This window comes from Eleginops maclovinus, chromosome 23, assembly GCF_036324505.1.
Source record: "Eleginops maclovinus isolate JMC-PN-2008 ecotype Puerto Natales chromosome 23, JC_Emac_rtc_rv5, whole genome shotgun sequence".
Taxonomy (NCBI): Eukaryota; Metazoa; Chordata; class Actinopteri; order Perciformes; family Eleginopidae; genus Eleginops; species Eleginops maclovinus.
The window spans coordinates 3173152-3193919 of record NC_086371.1 but is presented as its reverse complement, the minus strand read 5'-3'; the positions used below and the strand labels follow the sequence as shown (position 1 = coordinate 3193919).

The following is a 20768-nucleotide window of genomic DNA, read 5'->3' as shown; positions in this document are numbered from 1 at the left end:
TGTTATATAAATTAAATATGACATTTTATTCAAGATTGTAAAAATGATCACAATTTTGTGTGTTTTTTCACCTTAAAACATTTTAATTAAATGTAATTTGCTATAATAAAATTAAATATTTGATTAATAAATGTGTATTAATTTTATTCCCTTTTACAACATTTTATTTTGTTTTTTATAAAAAATATTAAAATGTTGTCTTTTATTCGTAGCTTTAAATCGATTCTCCCTGAAACTTTATTTTTTATTTATTTATTTATTGTATTCCCATTGGTTCCCTTTTATGTTCTTATTACAACATTTTATTGTATTTTTATTTTATTTATTTTTTACTTTTTACTCTTTTATTTAAAAAAAATCACTTTAGATTGACAAAGCTACGATTTGTCCCTGAAGGCAGCACACATAAGCCCCGCCTTTACGGTGCGTTCAGGGACCTTTTATGTTTTTTTTTTCCGTGTTTGAAAGTTGTCAACAGAAGAAGCCGAGCTGCTTCTAACCGACAGCTCGGAGGACCAGGAGGAGGAGGAATGGGCTGCAGCCAGAGCAAGGTGAGCCAAACCCTGCACAAACACCACTCAATCCCGGGGAAAACCCACTCAAAGTCCCGGTTAAAGTTAACTTTGTTCCGGAGGAGGGGAGGTGATTATCAGGCGGCCGGCGGGGCTGCTCCTCCCGCGGCTGCAAGACACACATCATTGTGCCGGGAATTACATCCGAGGACCATTAAAAGCGCACTTTATTCCTTTTATTTGTATTTATTTATTGCTTTTTTATGTTATTTGGTGCCAGCAAGAGAACACTATTGCGGTCAAAACACCGATGATTTCTATCCATTTTCTGAACATCTGTTTCTAATCTGGCATCGTGTTTGAATATTTTCCCACGGTGCTTTTAGAAAGATGGACACACTTAATATATTTAAAAAGTGCTCCACTTTGATGCACTTTATAGCACGTTTTACACTCTTTCTCTGTCCATACAACGACCCTCCTTTGATGTTACTGTGTGTTTCAACAGTTTGCAGTGATTTATTCACACTTTAATGCACTTTTTGATTTGTTGAGACTCATTTATAAAGATCGTGCTATGACATCATCTCCTCTACTTTCTTTCAAATGTTCCCACTTTAAAGTAAATAGTTTTGAGTTTAATTAAACATTGTAATACCCATTTCTATCTGTAAAATAATCCTACCTTTAGTTTTTTCTATTTAATTAATGTATTTATTTATTAATAATAATAATAATTTTTGCATTCATTTATTGTTTGCTTTTTTTCAAACCTTTTTATTAATTTCAAGCTGAGAAAAAAAGATATTTCAATACATTACAATATAATTAAATAATATTTAAAATAACATTTTTGTATAATGTAATATACATTTGTGTTTTAAAGTAATACATTTTTTTTGTATTTATATTATTTATCTAATCATAATTTATTAAATATGGTATATTTAGTATATGTTCTGTATTGTGTTCCCTTTGCAGTTCCCCCATATTGTATTCCAGTTGACCATGATTTGATATAAGTTGTCATTTTATAAATGTAACGAAATATCTGTTGCTTTATCACTTTGATCGCGCCTATATATCATATAATATCCTCAAAGTGAGTTTACCCTGCTCAACAGAGAGTTCATGTATGTTGTTTTGTAGTTCTTGCAGTCGTTTTGCTGTAGTTGTTTGCTGTAGTCTCCAGTTATTTACTGTAGTTGTTTGCTGTAGTTTTTGCTGTAGTTGTTTGCTGTAGTTTTCAGTGTTTTACTGTAGTTGTTTGCTGTAGTCTCCAGTTATTTACTGTAGTTGTTTGCTGTAGTCTCCAGTTATTTACTGTAGTTGTTTGCTGTAGTTTTCAGTGTTTTACTGTAGTTGTTTGCTGTAGTTTTCAGTGTTTTACTGTAGTTGTTTGCTGTAGTCTCCAGTTATTTACTGTAGTTGTTTGCTGTAGTTTTTGCTGTAGTTGTTTGCTGTAGTTTTCAGTGTTTTACTGTAGTTGTTTGCTGTAGTCTCCAGTGTTTTACTGTAGTTGTTTGCTGTAGTCTCCAGTTATTTACTGTAGTTGTTTGCTGTAGTTTTCAGTGTTTTACTGTAGTTGTTTGCTGTAGTTTTCAGTGTTTTACTGTAGTTGTTTGCTGTAGTCTCCAGTGTTTTACTGTAGTTGTTTGCTGTAGTTTTCAGTGCTTTGCTGTAGTTGTTTGCTGTAGTTTTCAGTGCTTTGCTGTAGTTGTTTGCTGTAGTCTTCAGTGTTTTACTGTAGTTGTTTGCTGTAGTTTTCAGTGTTTTACTGTAGTTGTTTGCTGTAGTCTCCAGTTATTTACTGTAGTTGTTTGCTGTAGTCTCCAGTTATTTACTGTAGTTGTTTGCTGTAGTCTCCAGTGTTTTGTCTGTAGTTGTTTGCTGTAGTCTTCAGTGTTTTACTGTAGTTGTTTGCTGTAGTCTCCAGTGTTTTGTCTGTAGTTGTTTGCTGTAGTCTCCAGTGTTTTACTGTAGTTGTTTACTGTAGTTGTTTGCTGTAGTCTTCAGTGTTTTACTGTAGTTGTTTGCTGTAGTTAGTGTTTGCTTAGTCTCCAGTTATTTTACTTAGTTGTTTGCTGTAGTCTCTGTTATTTATGTAGTTGTTTGCTGTAGTCTCCAGTGTTTTACTGTAGTTGTTTGCTGTAGTTTCAGTGTTTTTACTGTAGTTGTTTGCTGTAGTCTCAGTGTTTTACTGTAGTTGTTTGCTGTAGTCTCCAGTGTATTTACTGTAGTTGTTTGCTGTAGTCTTCAGTGTTTTTACTGTAGTTGTTTGCTGTAGTCTCAGTGTTTTCTGTAGTTGTTTGCTGTAGTCTCAGTGTTTTACTGTAGTTGTTTGCTGTAGTCTCGTGTTATTTACTGTAGTTGTTTGCTGTAGTCTCCAGTGTTTTGTCTGTAGTTGTTTGCTGTAGTCTCAGTGTTTTACTGTAGTTGTTTGCTGTAGTCTCCAGTGTTTTACTGTAGTTGTTTGCTGTAGTCTCCAGTGTTTTACTGTAGTTGTTTGCTGTAGTCTCCAGTGTTTTCTGTAGTTGTTTGCTGTAGTCTTCAGTGTTTTACTGTAGTTGTTTGCTGTAGTTTTTGTAGTGTTTGCTCTAGTCTCCAGTTATTTGTCTGTAGTTGTTTGCTGTAGTCTCCAGTTATTTACTGTAGTTGTTTGCTGTAGTCTCCAGTGTTTTGTCTGTAGTTGTTTGCTGTAGTTTTCAGTGTTATACTGTAGTTGTTTGCTGTAGTCTCCAGTGTTTTGTCTGTAGTTGTTTGCTGTAGTTTTCAGTGTTATACTGTAGTTGTTTGCTGTAGTCTCCAGTGTTTTGTCTGTAGTTGTTTGCTGTAGTTTTCAGTGTTTTACTGTAGTTGTTTACTGTAGTTGTTTGCTGTAGTCTCCAGTGTTTTACTGTAGGGTTGAATTAATGTTGTTCCCACAGAGGGTGATAGTTTGGCAGCTGTTGTGTCCCCAGTTATTGATAGCAAATGACGAAGCAGCCGACGCTCCATGGGGGTCAGTAGTTTCCAAACCGAGGACCTCTGGGGGGATGTGGTTTTACATAATTTAATACGATGGTGTTTTCTTGTAAAATAATGTAATTCATTTACCTAACCTTTGTGTTGCTGATGTCACCCTTTGTAAATCCTATATTCAGAATATTCTGGCAGACCTTTTATACCGTTTGTTCGCTAATGACGTAGAAACCATAAAAAAGGGTCTTACAACTTTTACAACCGATTTTAAAATGACAAGCTGCTTTATCATAAATACAAAAGATCTGATCTGAACAGCATCATCATTTTATATTGCGGAGCTTCAACATTGAGGAACAACATATAAATTAAAGTAAGGTATGCTAACATAAAGAAACAAAACGTCACGGAAAGTAACAAACATAAACGAAATGTAAGTTAAACAGATAAATAGAATGTACCTTTAACTAATGGAAATATAGAATAAAGTGACTTAAAGAAACAATATTTAACTTGGCGTAACGTAAATTACAGAAAAAGAGCAAAACGTTACAAAATATAAGACGTTACTTATTGTTATCTAAGGTCTAATAAATAAATGGTGAATGTAAAACAACTTGAAGAACCAAACTGTAGAGTCAGAAAAAGAAACAACGTGTGACTTAATCCAACCCAACTTTATTTACAAAGCACTTTGAAACAGACCAAAGTCCTGCACAGAGAAAGACAAACTAACACAACAACAAATAAAGATAAGAACACAAATAATCAAGAATATAAACAACGTACCATTTTAAAAGCAACCATCTGCTAAGTGCAGAACGTTAAGGAGAAGAGGCTAATAGAAGTCACTAAAAGAAAGCTAAAATAACAAAAGGACAAGTCACGTCAAGAAGCAAACTTAACTTAAAGTGACGTCACCAAAATAATCCCACAATAAAAAGTAGTGTTGATGATCGATGGATGAATATGTTGACTTTTTTATTGCAGCTCTCGTTTGAGTGATCTGTTTTCTGCTGTCATTCTCTCCATAAAGCCGGATGAAGCTTCTTGAAAGGAATTCGGGGAACTCTAGTAAACCCTAAAGAGAACGCATCATTCATCACCTTCCTGTTGGAATAAAAGGAGATGTTTGAAACCAGTTTTAGAGGCTGTTGCATAAGCTGAAGTCCAGTGAAGCTTTTGATTATCTCAGAATAGAAACAGATTTAGAGGCTCAGAGTCTGAGCTGCTGCCGCTGCAGATAAACAACAATGGCTTCAATCTTCATTTAATTTAGAACTGAAACTGTCAGTCTGCAAACTATTTCAAAATTGAGACACGTTTTTTCATTAGCCCTATTTTCTCCCATTTTATAAAATACTAATACTTTTTTTTCTCTTACTTACAACCCTGCACTCGCAGAAAAATATGTAAAAATATCAACAAAAAAATTGATGAGAAAAACTGGAAAGATTATTGAAAATATCCAAGTATCATTTTAAAATATGTTAAATATATAAATAAAATATGTGAAAAATATCCAAATATTATTTTATAAATGCCTGTAAAATATGACTTAAATATATAAAAAATGTCGACATGTTATTGCTGAAATATGTCTGGAAAATAGCAGAAAAACAGTCAAAAATACAAAAGAAAAGCTAATAATCCCGCTGTAAAATATCTTGAAATATAAAGATCAATAGATTCAAAACTTAATTTCCATTGAAGCTTTAAATTCGACCTGAAATATATTGCTGTAAAACCTTAAGGACGAAATGAAACCACCAGAGTCTTGGTGTCTGTGTTCTTGAACCTGAGGACGTTCACAGCTTCTCGTGTTGCTGCAGGTCGTTTCTCACCTCCAGATCCTGCAGTTGTCTCTGAGCCAACAGATGGTCTGTGTAGGGGGGGGGGGGGTGGTGAAGCTCTCCACACCTTCCTGAAAAACCTGCACAAAGTTTATATCTGAGCCGAAAGCTTCTTTACAACAGATACCTGAGTAAAAAACGGTAGTGTGAGGAAAGTTTTCCCAAAATATGAGTTGGCTGCCGTTAAAGCTTCAAACCTGCAATAATTGAATGGATTCTGATTGAATGGTTCTGCTGGATGTTCTTAGTGTTTGCCGTTTCAGATTCACTGTGGCTGAAACTTTTAACACATAAGCTTCCTTTTTAAAACCCCTTATCAAAGGAGGAACTAAAGAAATAGGAACCTAAGTTCCAAAGAAGGCTGTAAAAACGTAATGACAGTAGAGTAGTTTGCAACACGCTAAAAAAAAAGGCGCTCTGTTTGGTTCTCTGAGGTTTGAGCTGCAAAAATATATTCATTATCAATACATTGTTTTGGGGTTTTCCTTCTCCTGAGGTGTGTTGTATAGATTTTAGTGCATGTAAATGGGCTGAAAAGGGTAACATCTCAAAGTATAGCCCCCCTCTGCCTAAAAAAAACCCTGATTGGTCTCCTTTGTATACTTCAGTAACATAGTGACGTCACTATGTAACACTTGCACGAGCGTTAAGCAACAGATTGTGCGTGTAGGGGCGGGACATCTGCCGCTGGACCAATCATAACCTGCTAACCAAAAGTTTAGATGTTAACCCCTTTTCTTAAGAGTACCAACAGTTCTGTCTCCAGCTACTTAAACAAACCTAAATGTTTGATGTTTATATTTATGATATTTTGGGGTTTGAGACGACAGCTGGTTTATTTTATAGATAAAAAAATGTCCTTTTTCTCCAACATAAAATGACTGCAGTAACACACGGCCTCATGTGATGTTTTCTGGTCCTACAGCCTCGAGTCCTTCTTGTGACTTTTCATTTTTTGCTGTTCTCCTCACTATTTGTCCGGTTTCCATGGAAGAAAGTAAACATCACTTTGTTGTTGTTGTTGTTGCGATACAATGGACAGATTCAAAGCCAAAATGTGTTACTCTTCGTCATCACCTTGAGGACTTTTATTGACCTGAAACCGTCTGATGCAGAAGTTAAATGTTATAGAACTCTTTTGTTGAAGCTGTTACAAACTTGGGTGTTTTGAGCTACTGTCAAAGTCCCCCAGAGCATTGTGGGAACTGTAGTTCCAAAACATGATTTAGCATGCTGATCCCCAAATACATCGAATACATGAAGTATCATTTTGTTTGCCGTTTCCATTCAGACAGTTTTATAATGTATGGAGGAACGAATCTTAATAACCTTTCCCGGTACATTTAGCATTGAGTATCCCAACATAATGGAGCTACGTGAAATTCAGTAATTTAACTTCATCATTTCGTTCATCTTGTTTTCAGGGGAATAATAATGAATGAAATAATGCATCATACATTAAAACGGCTAAACGAAGCTGAGCCTAGTTCAGTTTAAAGCTCTGATTTAAGAGGCTGAAATAAACAACATCTTCTGACAGTCATGCATCAAAATGAAGCTTTGTCTGTATTTCAGTTCAGTAGTACTCCTCTGTCTGTGTGGGACACGTCTGCAGTGTCAACAATGAAAAAGTGACAGGGCCTCAAACACCCCCCCCCCCCCCCCCGTTGAACACCGTTACTCAGAAACCACTTCCTGCAGCGAGCAGCGGTTTCTCAGCTGCATTCATGAGAACTCTGACTTCCCTGTGCCGCCGTTGGTGAACTTTAAACTACATTACCCCCGCTGTGCTCTTATAACTTATCCTATTATTGATTATTGATCAACAACACAGTGAAATTGATCGGGAAAATAACTGTGTGTCATCACTAAGTTTACTGAACCCTGTTGACACTTGAGGAAATACACACACAACAACCTGGGTTTCTCATAACCTGACCTTTACGGAAGTTCTGTAAGCCTTTTAGACGTTGGGGCCAACAGATGGTAATACTCAGTTACATTCAAATAAATTAAGCACATTTCACCAAGTCCATCTCGCAGCTTGATTAATGCAAACTCTTTTTTAAATCACATTTAATTACTGTGATTTTTATTTTTAACTGTTGTCTTTTTGCTCCATGAAGTTATGTTCAATGGTTGTTATTTAAAGAAACATTAGATTATTGCAAATATAACAAGTAAAATCAGACAGTATATTTTTTCTACCGTTTTTGGGCGATAAACGGAGCCATTGTGACGTTAAAAATACAACACTTTAAAAAACTGCACTTTTTAACACAATTTAATGTATTTTAAGGAACAACAATGGGACACAGTTCATTGCACTTTACTCATACATCTTTCCATATACAAATTGATATAAAACCCTCCCCAAAGATTCCCTAATCAGTAATATATTCAAACATAAAGCGTAATGTGCGTTAGTTCATCTGTGATAATCTGTTGACTTCTTCTCGAACGCATCTTTTTGGATTTGAAAAAGTGTGCGTTAACCCTGCAGAGAGAGGAGGCAGCTTCAGTTGAAACGTGAGATATTTAACACGTCGAAGGGAAATGAAAGGTGCCCTTCATCTCCTCCTGTGAGTTTAACCTCCTTCAGGAGCTTCTTCTCTAATATTCAAACAGCAGCATTTTATCATCTCGCCGAGACACTGCGGCATGAAAGTGAGACGGACATGTGTTTGAGCTTTGAGGTCAAAGTAATAAACGTGCTTGTAGGTTTTCTTTTTATTCCACTTTATGTAGTTGTGATGTGGTCTTTCAGAGGAGGAAAACAGTCATTACTGACGTACATGAACATGCGAGTCACTGATCTGGTCGCACAGCATCGGAAAGAATATTGAATGAATTAAAAACACAGCTGTACACGAGACCTGTGTTTCAACTTTGACCCCGAAGTGAACTCAATGACAGCAAAAAGAGATCACACCTCTTCTCAGAGTTCTCACACACACACACACACACACACACACACACACACACACGAAAGACGTTTTTAGATTCAGCATGACTTCCTTTTTCTAAGCATAGATTGCCAGAATGTCCGTACATTATAAACGGTCATACATTTACAAGAACAAACTCAGAGCTTTACAGAAATAAAGAAGATGTTGATTTGAGGGAATGAAACCATTTACAAATTGAAACTGAAAGGAAATCTACGCTTTTTCTAATGTTGATTAACGTCTTTAACCTCAGAGCAGGGGTTTGTCTCGTACCATATAGTGTGAGGTTAATACAGTGGCGCTGATCTTAAATATCAGATATATTTAAAGTAAATGTACTGACTAACAGGAATATTGTTTTCTTGCATCGCTTTAACATTTTCATCATTCGTCATTTTTATTTGAGGCTGCAGCGTTCCGTTACCCTGTTTAAACAAAACCCTGGTAAACTAAATTATACTGGTCGTTATTATACCGTTTTTGTGGAACAGAAATATTGTTTTCTAGCATCAGAATTGTACATTCTGGTATGAGGGGCGCACGCCGAAAGTAAGAGGGCGCGTCGGAGAATATCAAAGACCTTTCCTGCAAATTTAGAATTTTAATTTGAGTTTTTTATTTGATAAACTCCAAGAATGTGAATCTTTTTTTTAATATATACCTATAATGACCCTGATTCACTGAACCCCGATAAAGTAGATCAATGTTCTTCTTGTTTTGCTGAATTTGCAGAGGTCAGAGGTCATCTCTCAACACTGATACTGAGTCTGATAATAAAAGGTCTTGATCGGCATCCTGCACATTTCTGCAGCATGAGGTCTGAGCTTTGATTTAATCATTAAGTTGTCAGTCGCCATTTAGTCAGTTTCTTCTTAATTTATTCCTATTATTATGTCAAATCCAGTTTTTAACTACATTTCAAACCTTTAACAGTCAACAATATTGCCCGTTAACATGTTTACAGTTGACCGGTTCCCAAAATGTTGGTAAAAACCTCAGATTTGGTCGTTTTTTTGTTTAGTTTCTTCTAAACCGTCTGCTTTCATCAGGATTAGAATTGAACCTTAAAGCTGCTTCTGTTTGGCTTTAACAACATGTCTGACTTTCTGTGTCTTTTATCTCGAAGAATATCTACGTTTTTAAGATCTGTATTCTTCCTCTGCAGAAACTGAGGCTTTAGTTTTTCTCAACACTCAAGTGAAGAGCAAACCTCTCCCCTCTAAACAAACAGAGCAGAGCAGAGCAGAGCAGAGCAGAGCAGAGCCTGTGATTTACGGTGTTTCTTTTGAAAAGCGACGCCTGCAGGAACATATGCTTCTCCTCCTTCCTCCTCCTCCTCCTCCTCCTCCTCCTCCTCCTCCTCCTCCTCTTCCTTAGTCTTCTTCTTCTTCTGCTTCTTCTTCTTCTTCTTCTGCTTCTTCTGCTTCTGCTTCAGATATTTATTGTTTCAGCACAAAGTTTAAATAAAGTTGGTGTCCAGTTCAGTAGTGTGTGTGTGTGTGTGTGTGTGTTTTTCAGGGTGTGATTGTCTGACCTCACTGTGCTTGAGTAATGTGAGGGTGTGTGAGGCAATACAGTAAACATTTGTGTGTGTGTGTGTGTGTCACATGACCTGTACAGTGTGATCTTCTTGCTCCAGTATGCGTGTGCAATATCAACGCCCAAGCTTCTGTGTCTGTGTGTCTCCAAACTGGCTGCAATGCACATACCAGTGTAGTAACTCAGTGAAACCAGTAAGGAGGACGGTATTTTAATATATAAGCTGAGAGGACACCTTTTTTATTTTTCCTAACGATGCTGTAATGCTAACACACATCTGTGTTCAAATCTGCAGGAGAGCTAGCCAACGTTAGCTGTGAGCTGCTGGCTAAATAACAGAGCTAACAGCTAATGCTAACAAAAGTTCCATAGAGCAACATAATGGTGCGTTCAAGCTCTATTCAGTACAAATTAGTATTGGATACAGCTTTATTATACCCCTTCGAATAGTGTAGTTGTTGAGAATGAATCCAGATGTTTCACAGCATTATAAAATACATATGAAAGGAAATGATAACTTCCTCACAGAAACCAGTATGCTAAGGGTGATGATATGTGCAGGAAAGTTAGTGCACGTTAAATAACCAGGATCACTTTGGGTTCAGAGACATCCTTTAAAAGATGAGTTAAATACTCCTGATAAATATCCTTTTTAAACACTAGATAGAGTGGTGTCGATGCAGCGAGGCGATGGGAGCTTCTGTTCTCCCAGGCAGAGAGAAAACAGAGTGCTTTTGTTTGTGAGCGGCTGAAGTTATGTAAGAGGAACAATTAACGAGGGAAATCTGCAGCGTCATTAATGTGGAGACTAACGAGGGACAGGAATAATGTTTATTCACAAGTCGGATTATTCTGGGATTTACTGCGTTGCATTCATAAACATGAACATGGAAATATTTAGATTAGTTAAAAATAATCTGTTCAAGAAATAATATTTTAAAAAGCACATACGATAAATTACTCAAAATAATACAATCTGTTTAACAAAATCTGTGTCTAAAAAACAAAACAATTCAAAAAAATGTTTAGTTTTAGTCAATTTCAAGTTTTATTAATGGTTTCTTTATGTTTTCCTCATATAGTCAGCTTCTCATAATTCAGCCCTTTTTTTATGTCAAATTCTCTTTCTGAACTACATTTTAGACTTTATTTTCCATCTATATTACACGTTATAATGTTCAGAGTTGACGTCTTCTCTAAGTCGTGGGAAAAATCTGATTTGGTGTCAGTTTTGTGTTTGGTTTCCAGTAAACTGCCTGCTTTGTGTTCCTGACGCACTTCATATTATCGCTATTATTGCAAGAGAGAAGTCCCCTCCAGTGTGTGGAGACTGTGAGCTCAGAAAACTAATATCAGCCCACCTTTTTAAGGGAGTATTTCTCCCTCATCATGATATTTCTTAATATAGATTACTCTCTCATGGTATTTTTCTGTCATGCCTCACTGTGAACACACGTAAAAACACAGAAAATAATGATGAATTTAACTCAATATGGGCAAAAATAACAACATTTAAATGGCATTTTTGGTTTGTTTTAACTAAAACTACAAATAGAGGTTCCAATTATTGATATCAATTAATTGTTTTAATAGTTTTGGACATTTTATAGAACATTTAACAATTATTTGAGTGATTAAACTTGTATAGTAAATAAATCCAATCAGTAGGATTATTGTTTTCTGATCTTAACCAAGCTGTTGAAGTATTTAAACCCAGCCGTGTTTTGGCCCTTCCTTTTTTATCTGCTGTTTTTGTGTCGATCTGAAACTTTCCTTTTCCTGTTGTTATCAGAAGAAAAGCAAAGGCAAGTCTGGAGAGAAGAACCAGAAACGGAAGCAGAGACGCCGAGATGTCGCAGGTGAGAGGAGGACAAACACTGGAGAAAAACTCAACAAAACATAAAGAAATGCAGACAAAACTTTGTGTACGAACAAAATTCAGGATACAAACACTTTTAACAATTCTGTATGACTTCTAGATTATATTTCTTATTCTAAAAAGAGAAAAATCAGTTTTTAAGATAAAAAAACATCATTTTTTCCCCAAAGATATTAAATAAAAAGGAAAACTACAAGAAACAGTAATATATATTTTATAAAATGCAACAAAAGACTATGGTTCTTTTTCAACAACTGCAATTTAGAAAATAAACATTGTATTTTTATTTAAAATTAAGGGTTTTGCAGAAGAAAGTGCAAAAACTGACAGTCCATTTACGTGTAGGTTTAATCTTCAAGACAAAATGTCCAAATGAAGAGAAATTGAATTGATTTTCGGTCATAATTTGTCTGTTTTTGTTCCTAATCAAATCCTTCAGAAGAATGACTATAGTGAGTCCCTCAATCCCTAAAAGCTGAGCTGATGCAGAGAGAAATGTGGAAGACTGAAGGGTTTTTAAGTCCTGTGTTTTATAGTTTCTGTAAGTGAATCAAACATCCGCTGTGACTCGTTTATGAGCACATTTAAGCCGTTCATTAAAATGAGTGTCGTCCTCTTCCTGTGAGTCACGGCTGTATAGATGTGAGGAAGAGGAGAGAACTGGAAAACAGAAACACATTCAGAGAAGCTCGTATAACTTCAAGAAAATGTGTGGATTGTAAAAGCACCGTTAAAGTACTTTATCTTGTTGAATCAGTTCTATGCAACGGAGAACTGTAGACCATAAATGAACCCCAAATTAAAATTCATTTTAATTCTGACCATTTTTGTACTAATTATTTGGGGGAAATTATGTGTTGATCAGCTGATACAATTTAGACTTAATAATAATAAATATAAATATACATTTTAAAGTATTTGCAGCGCGCACACATGCACCAATAAGTACTTCATTTTTTGTGATTGTGAAGACAAGAAATCCAAACTGAAGACGTCATTGAAACTGAAAGGTGTGTGTGTGTGTGTGTGTGTGTGGGCTTGTGACTACATGTGGATGATGTAATTGAAAGGTACAAATTGAATAACCGAAACCCTTCCTGAGCGTTGAGTTTCTTTTAACCCTTCAGCTCCTTCACTGAACTTCTTAGAACACACTCGAGGATAAAAATATACTCAATGTATTTTTATAAGACGGATAAAGCTGCGCAGATTTTAGAAGTTGTCCTTTTCTGCTAAACTGTCTGAGGAAAAAGTCTAAATATAAAAAGCAATTATAAAATGTACAGAGATAAAATCCAGAAGAAAGTTGTTATATTTTAAACTGTGTGTTTAATGATTTGACAGGTGATCCGGACGTCTGCCTGCAGAAGCAGCTGGAGCGATTTGATTGGCAGCTGAGGATTCTAAAGGAGGCCAATGGGAACCCGGAGAGGGCGGAGCTTCTGAGGGAGCACGCCGACGAGGAGGTGTGCTCCCTCGTGCTGAGCATCCTCAACAAGGTGAGGTTAAAACTTTATCATGGAAGCACTTAACAGGTGTGAAACATAATAATTAAGTTTCCTTTTTTACAGACACAGAAACATCATTCAAATAAATGAACAATATAAAATATGGAAAAAAACTCAAGAAACATTAACATGGAATAAAGAAAATGATTCCCGGAAAATATGTATTGTTCATGCACTGTTAAATAACAAACCTTACCTTCCTAAATCAGCCTTTTAATTAAATACATGTAGACATTATGAGGCCAATATGACTCACAATCAGCTTAATTCTGCCTCTGACTGCTTTTTATTTGTGTTATCCCCTTTAAAATGGTATAGTGTTCATTTCATTTCTTTAATATTATCATATGTTTCACCTTTTTTGTTCCTAGCTTAAAAAAATATGTATTTATTCAATCATCAACAAGTTAAAGATGTTTTTCAGTTTTTCTATTATGTTTGTTATGGAGGAATTGAAAGCCACACATGTCCTTGGTGATGCACAAGGTAGTGAAAGGTTATACAGAGACCTTGCTTCAATATATTTACTGTGCTACCTTCCCTCTAAGGCAGGGGTGTCAAACTCAATTTCATCGCGGGCCACATTAGCATTATGGTTGCACTCAAAGGGCCGGTTTTAACTTTAAGACAATATAAATATATATAATATACATAGAATCATGTGTTATATTACATTATTGCCTCTGCACTGGTTTATTGTTGGTTTTGGTAATCACTACACCTGAAAGCAGAAGTCTAGGGCAAATAATTGCAGGGGAAAATATGCAACCATTACCACACTTGTATCATTTAGAATTTTGCAATATTTTAATATTCTGAAAGTCAAGACTTTGAAACCATGTTCCAGACCCTGGTGTGTATCACCTATCACTCATTATTGTGAAGGATGGGTGAGGAGGAACAGAGAGGAGGCGGTGATGGTGGGAGTTTTGCTCCTGCCTTCGCAAACTTTACACACGTATTGACAAGTAGTCATCGTCTGAATGTAGAGAAAACAAATTCATAAGCTGCAAGTCAAGACCTCAACTCTTTCTCAAATCACAGAAGTGGAAATAACCGTAATGCACGTTTATTTTATAACATAAATCCATGTGTGTCTCTGAATGAGCCGTGGGGACACCGGACTGGCTAACAGAGCGGGTCATTCTGTGAGGATCAGCCGTCTGTTGGTTCTGGTTCCGCTGTTTCTTGTCTCGGTTGCTGAAGCAGACTGCTCCGTGTTTGGTCTCTCTGTGCCGCTGTAACTATGCTCTGTCTCTCACTGCCTCACTCGACACTGACTGAAGTCGCTTCAGTGCGCATGTCACAGAACGAGATGAACTGTGGGACATGTAGTCTATGGTCAACGAGCTTCTGTAAAGCGGCGTGTAGCCGTATAATAAACATCATATTCTTTGAAAACTCTCGCGGGCCACGTAAAATGAGTTGGCGGGCCGGATTTGGCCTGCGGGCCTTGAGTTTGAGACGTATGCTCTAAGGCTCATACAATTGCAGTTCCACGATATATTTGGCAGAAGAAGTGGAAAAGCTGCTTCTCGAGCAGAAACTCAGCCAGGGGTGTATTTATAGACGGCAGCTGCAGCATTAAATCTCTGGTTACTGATTTATTAATAAAAGAAACCGTCTGCAGGTTGCTCCCTCTTTGAATTCAGGTGTCCCTCTGGAGGTAACGCAATGATGTTAGCCTTTGCTGACCGTTTACATGCACCAAAACCTATAGAACACACTACAGGAAGAGGGAAACCACAATAGGGCCCCTTTAAGTTTTCTCTCAGACAGTAAATCATACTGAGTCATAGTTTCCTTCCTGAGTTTTATCTTTTGATCTGAAACTGAAACTCGTCTCTGCAGGTGAAGACGGAGACGGTTGCAGGTTTGAACGTCCTGCACCAACAGAAAAATAAAACTGCAGCTGAAGAACACGAGAGGAACGTGGAAGGTAAGTCTTTTCATAGTTTTATTTTACACACTGTTTATTTACAGTAAACAGATTATTTACAGCCGTAATAACCCCCCCCCCCCCCCCATGATGGTGATTTCTAAAATGCTGACGTCACAATAAGCAATGTTACAAAGCTGTTCACAACAGGAAAACAAATACAAAAAACAATATATTTTATATAATTATATTCATTTAATGAATAACAAATATATATTTATAGAAATGAATAATATTAATTTAAATGATTTGTTTTAAATTATTTTGTATCTTTAATTGAAAAAGGTACGAAAGTTAGTTTGATATAAATCCCAATCATTTTAAATAATCTGCATTTTATTTCACACTTCTTTTGCTGTTTTTGTGTTTCTAAATAGTAATTTAGTGTAGTTTTAAGTGTTAATCAATCAAATCTTTGTATTGTGGGTTCCTGACGGCTTCATTCTTTGGTAAATGCTATATCAGACTTATAACTGAGTTTGTGATGAATAAAAACAACCTTGCTCCTGAAGTTGGGCAGTCTAAAAGCTGCCATAACCACATAGAAAAACCTGAAAATTTACAAGGTGTGTTTTTTACCGCAGAGCTGCAGAAAAAACATGAAGAAGAGAAAACTGAACTGACTGAAACATTTCAGGCTGCAGAAAACATCCTCAAGGTAAAAAGAAAACACCTTTTTTATTTGTACCTGCACTAAAGCAGAGGATATGTATATATTTAATATGTATTTTCTCTGTAAAGTAATTCTTTATTATCATGATTGTATATGGTATTTCCTCCTGTGACTGCAGGGTAAAGTGGACCAGCTTTCTGCAGAACTGCATGCTTATAACGAGCTGAGGAGGAGGGTGGCAGAGTCAACGTTCAAGAAAGACCTGCAGAGGAACATAAAGGTATGACGCCATCTTTGTTGTAGTTGTTACATATGCAAGTTACTAAAACTACTAATGTAAAAGTTTTAAGCAGTGCAGTAGAGTTCAAGTGTGACTTCATGACTTTCTCTTTGCAATGATAAATTAAGCATTTAAGTGGCGCCACCTGCTGGACAACATATACCTGCACCGTAACAACCTTTACAGCAATTTATCAAAAGTATAGAAAGATGGTTAAATATTATTTCAAATATATAAATATTTATAGTTAAATTAACATTAAATGTAAAAATGTGTTTTACATGATAAATATTAAATATATAGAGAGAGATTTATTATTAAATAATAATATTTTTTAATATTAAACTATGTAACACATTACGTATTAAAGGGAATACAAAATGTGTTTGTCCTTCATGTACTTTATTGTTTCCCTCCAGGCCCATGGCAGCCCTGGTGCATTCTGGGAGTCCGAGCAGGAGTCTCTGCTGTTTGTGATCGAGATGAAGAGTGAGCGTGTGCAGGATCAGACCAGGAAGCTGCTGCAGATGGAAGATCTGGTAGGAAAAATATAGTGATTCTATTTATCCCTCACAATTAATGCTTTTTAAGTCAGTCGGAAACACCAAGATATTCACTTCGATTATTAAATGCAACAGTAAAATCTCTATATTTGTATTTCCTTCTTTTTTAATAGTCTTTGAAGGTATTTTTATATAAAAAAGAACAATGAGAATACCATTTATTTTATGTGTTTATGCCCCTATTCAAATGATTGTAAAAAGGAGCTAGATGAATATTCATATAAAAACCACATTAAAAATAACACAATGTGGCATGGAGAAGTGTAAGTAATACATATAAAATAATTACATCACCTAAATGATTTCTAAATCATCTTCTTCTCATCGTCATCATCATCATCCTCCTCCTCCTCCTCCTTGATATTCAGGTGGAGAAGAATCTGGCTCTGGAGGATCAGATCATCAACGTCCTGCAGCAGAACGAGGACCTGAGGGTCCGGATAGATAACTGCCAGACCTTCATTCAGTAAGTAGTAACAGTTATAATATTTATAAAGGTGTATTTATCCGTACGTATTTATTCCCAAACGCATTGCTTAGATGTAAGGAAAATGCAACCCAGAAATATTGGATAGCTCTTACTTTTTCTTCATACACATGAACGCATTTTCTTTAATGTGGCGCCCCCTGCAGGACAGAAGACACCTGCACCATAACAACTACAAAGATTAAATCCTGTTTAAAAAATTATATGTGGGTTCATTTATATTGTATTTATTTGTTTATATTATTTTTAAAGGGATAAATAAACATTAAGTCATCGGAGCCACAAATGAATAGTTCAAAACAATTAAATTCGATATTAAATATAAAAAGTGTGAAATTATTTGTGTTTTCTTTTTAATTAATATATTAAAACATTGATTTGCCTATTTATTTATTTATTCACGCATTAATATATATTTTTAATGTTATTTATTTGCTTATATATTCTTTAATCTATCCGTAGTTTAATTTGCAACCAAGGAAATGAATACATCTCTCTCTAATCCCTCTTTGCTGTCTTGCAGGCAGCTATCGAAGGAGCAGCAGGACGTGAAGGTGACGCTGGAGAGGCAGGCGGTGATTAACCAGAACCTTTCTCAGGAGAAAGAGCAGCTCATGTTCAAACTGAGGCACAGAGACTCGTGTCCCACCATCCACCTGCCCGTCATGATGCAGGAGATCGCGCCCAGATGATCCCCGGCGTCGCTTCATGCAGCAGGGATGCAAACTTGTCATAGTAACAATATCTTTTATTGCAGGGTGTTATTTTTTTAATGATGCGCGAGCTGTGTGCCAGAGTCGTCCTGTCTGTCGGCTAAACTCCGCCGCTACGGGATGACGGTCAAACTCCGGGAGCCACTTTACCTGCAGGTGCGTTCGTAAACAGTCACTCTGACACAGACGGACCGCTGGTGAGCTGGCAGAGCTGTGGGAACGGTATGAACGGGCTGTTCGGTACTCGGATCAGAGCTCAGTGTCCGTTCGAGGGCGTTGTGATGAGGAGGGTGTCAATAAGCATCCTGGAGATCCTGTGATTTATAGTATACCCTGTCAGGTTTCCCTCTGATTTCAAAGAAGGACCTTTTAATGTTTGTCTGAAGTTAATTACTGCAGTTATATCTGATTATTTAAACCCAAAATAAACAGATATTGGTTTGCATTTATGGCAATTAATAGATGAAAAGCATGCTGGAATAACTTCATAATGACACCAATTTGTAAAAAGTCTGTACTCGTGCTCTATCAGGTCTTTCCAACATTTAAAATGCTTGTTTTGTGAATGGAGTTTGGGACATCACGGCAATGCTTTCCTGACCTTTTAGCTGCTCTATCAACATTCAAGTAACATAATTTGGGCATAAATACAGGAGCAACGTTATTGTTCATACCATAAATAGTTGAATGTTTAAATACAGAATCTAGTCTCTAGACTATTATGGGCTAATTCTGTAGAGCTGATAGGCTTTCCGGAATTTACCCAAATGTGTTACTCTCACTCAAAATCTAAAAAAATGCAATCTATATTCCTGGATTTCTTCTCACAGTTCAAGTAAACCTTGAGGATTCACAAACTTGTCATCAAACTAAACTAAGCGGAACTGTGCTGAACCTATTTCCCGAGTTTTGTTCGAACCAGATGCCAAATCTTGTCTTTTATTCTAGTCTCTTAGCTTTTACTCATTTCCTGTTGGTGCCTTGCTTTAGGTTGTCACAACTTTATCACATATTGATGTTGCTGGAGTCGACTGATGCATTTTAATGTAAAGTTAGCTGTTCATTGCTGCTGTTAAGGGAAGACACCACTTCACTTTCAGTGTCAAATGTATATACATGGTATTCAGGAGCTGGCCATTGACCCTGTTTATATTTTGGGGCTTTTAAATTGTTTTATGAGACTCATAATGATGTTAACTTTTGTTATTGATTCAATTCTACAAGCAGGTTTAGCAGGTATAACCCATACTTCAGTGTATACCTCTAGAACAAATGAAAAACCCCTGTGAGATTTCCTGTACGTTGAGATTTTGGCAAACGTTAGCATTTGAACTTGCTAAAATACTTCTCCCGTCAGAAGTGGAAACGTGTTACTTTTAGCAAGCTACCGTTAGCATGTTAGCATTTCACTTGGAGGGCTACCATTCTTTACCCCGTAAGCACAGATTGTTTTATTTAGTAAAAGAAGTACTCTTAATGAAACCTCATGATAACTCTTTTAAATTAGTGTTTTGCTCCCGCAATGAATGCTCATAAATGCAGACTCGTTTTCTTCGTTTTATTTGAAGCTACGACGCTGCAGAAAAAAACGCCTCCAGAACAAATCCTTTGGAAACCTTGTGAGTTTGAGAATTAAGAAAACATTGCAGACTAAAGGTTGGACGCTAAATCCCACCTTGTTAACATCCATTACGTGGTCAAATGCATGTTGACCATTGGCACGTTAGCATTTAGTGCACATTTCAGCTCAAGCACACCTTAAGTTCAATTTAATTTTTAGCTCTTCTAGTGGAAATCTTAGAATCACAGTGTTGTTTTCACCATCAAACAGCTTTGTGTGTCTCAGTGTGTGTGTTTTAGCCTCAAATCCTAGCACTAGGGTTTGTTGATGCAGTTAACTCATAGCGGGCTATTTGGCAAGCTACTGTTAGCTTGTTAGCTAACTAATATATGCTAGCTTGCCATTATCAGTCTGGCATGAGTAAGCTGGGTTTTTAGCTAACAAGCTCATTAGCTCAGTCATAAACCAGACTCTCAGTTTAACTAGATGACTCCTGTCAGACAGCTGCATTCAATTCTACAGCTAAAGGCTAATTTTGCTAAGTGACTCAGCATATTTGATCGCTTCCGCCATTTTGATCTTTTAGCTAGCTTTGTTTCTTCGAACACTGTTAGCAGCCAAACAATGAAGCGCGGTTTTCTTTTCGGTGTTTTCACTTTCATGCATCCATTTTTAACAGCATTTATACAGAGATCAATGTAATTTTAATTGCTGGTTTCACTGGAATCTCAATCTGAGTTAATCATTGACAGTCATCGAGGTTTTTTTTACTGTCACCCAACAATAATCGCTGTACAGGTTTTGCCTTTAAGTTTGATAACTGTCATATATACCTTTTTAAAGATGTGAAATCTATTGCTCTGTTTTTGTATTTTTCCTTTCTGTTAACTTGACAATGCATTTATGGGATGTTACGTTTGTATTGCCAAAAAAACACGTCAGTATTTTGACAGCTCTTTCTCCTTATGCACTAGCACTTTGACCAGTATTTTACCGGGGTTTGTATAAGAGAGATTTTCACATGTTGTACAGGTACTTTTTTTGTGCTACTTCCTTGTTAAAACTAATCTTTTCTGAGTTGGATTTAATTCCAGCTGTTTGTTGTTTTTTTTCTTCGCTTGACTAAATAAAAAGCTGCAACTAAAACTGATTATTAGGAGTTTTATTCTGTCATAACCATAAAACACATCAACGATGTAAATAGTCACCAAATCATCATGCTTTATTTCTCTTCAGGAATCCTTTTGCATCTTTTTAACCTCTTTTTCTTTTAAAAAAAAGTGCTGCATTGACACTTTTTTGCCAAACAGGCCTGCAGAACACAATGGTTGATTCTCCTTTTGTTTATTGAATGGTTTTTCTTGTCTTTTACACATTTCTTTGTCATAAAACCATATGTAGAGTTGAGGAGT

At 36.3% G+C, this 20768-nt stretch overlaps 1 protein-coding gene across 1 annotated transcript; it reads left to right on the top strand.

The window, feature by feature from the left end:
* Window positions 1-427: 427 nt before the first annotated feature.
* ccdc69 (coiled-coil domain containing 69) lies at window positions 428-20506 on the top strand. The gene is made up of 9 exons (XM_063876738.1): window positions 428-551; window positions 11606-11672; window positions 13037-13191; window positions 15052-15139; window positions 15724-15797; window positions 15931-16032; window positions 16452-16571; window positions 16964-17061; window positions 17606-20506. Exons 1-9 carry the CDS (start codon window positions 531-533, stop codon window positions 17772-17774), a joined length of 894 nt encoding a protein of 297 aa, XP_063732808.1. The 5' UTR covers window positions 428-530; the 3' UTR covers window positions 17775-20506.
* Window positions 20507-20768: the final 262 nt, after the last annotated feature.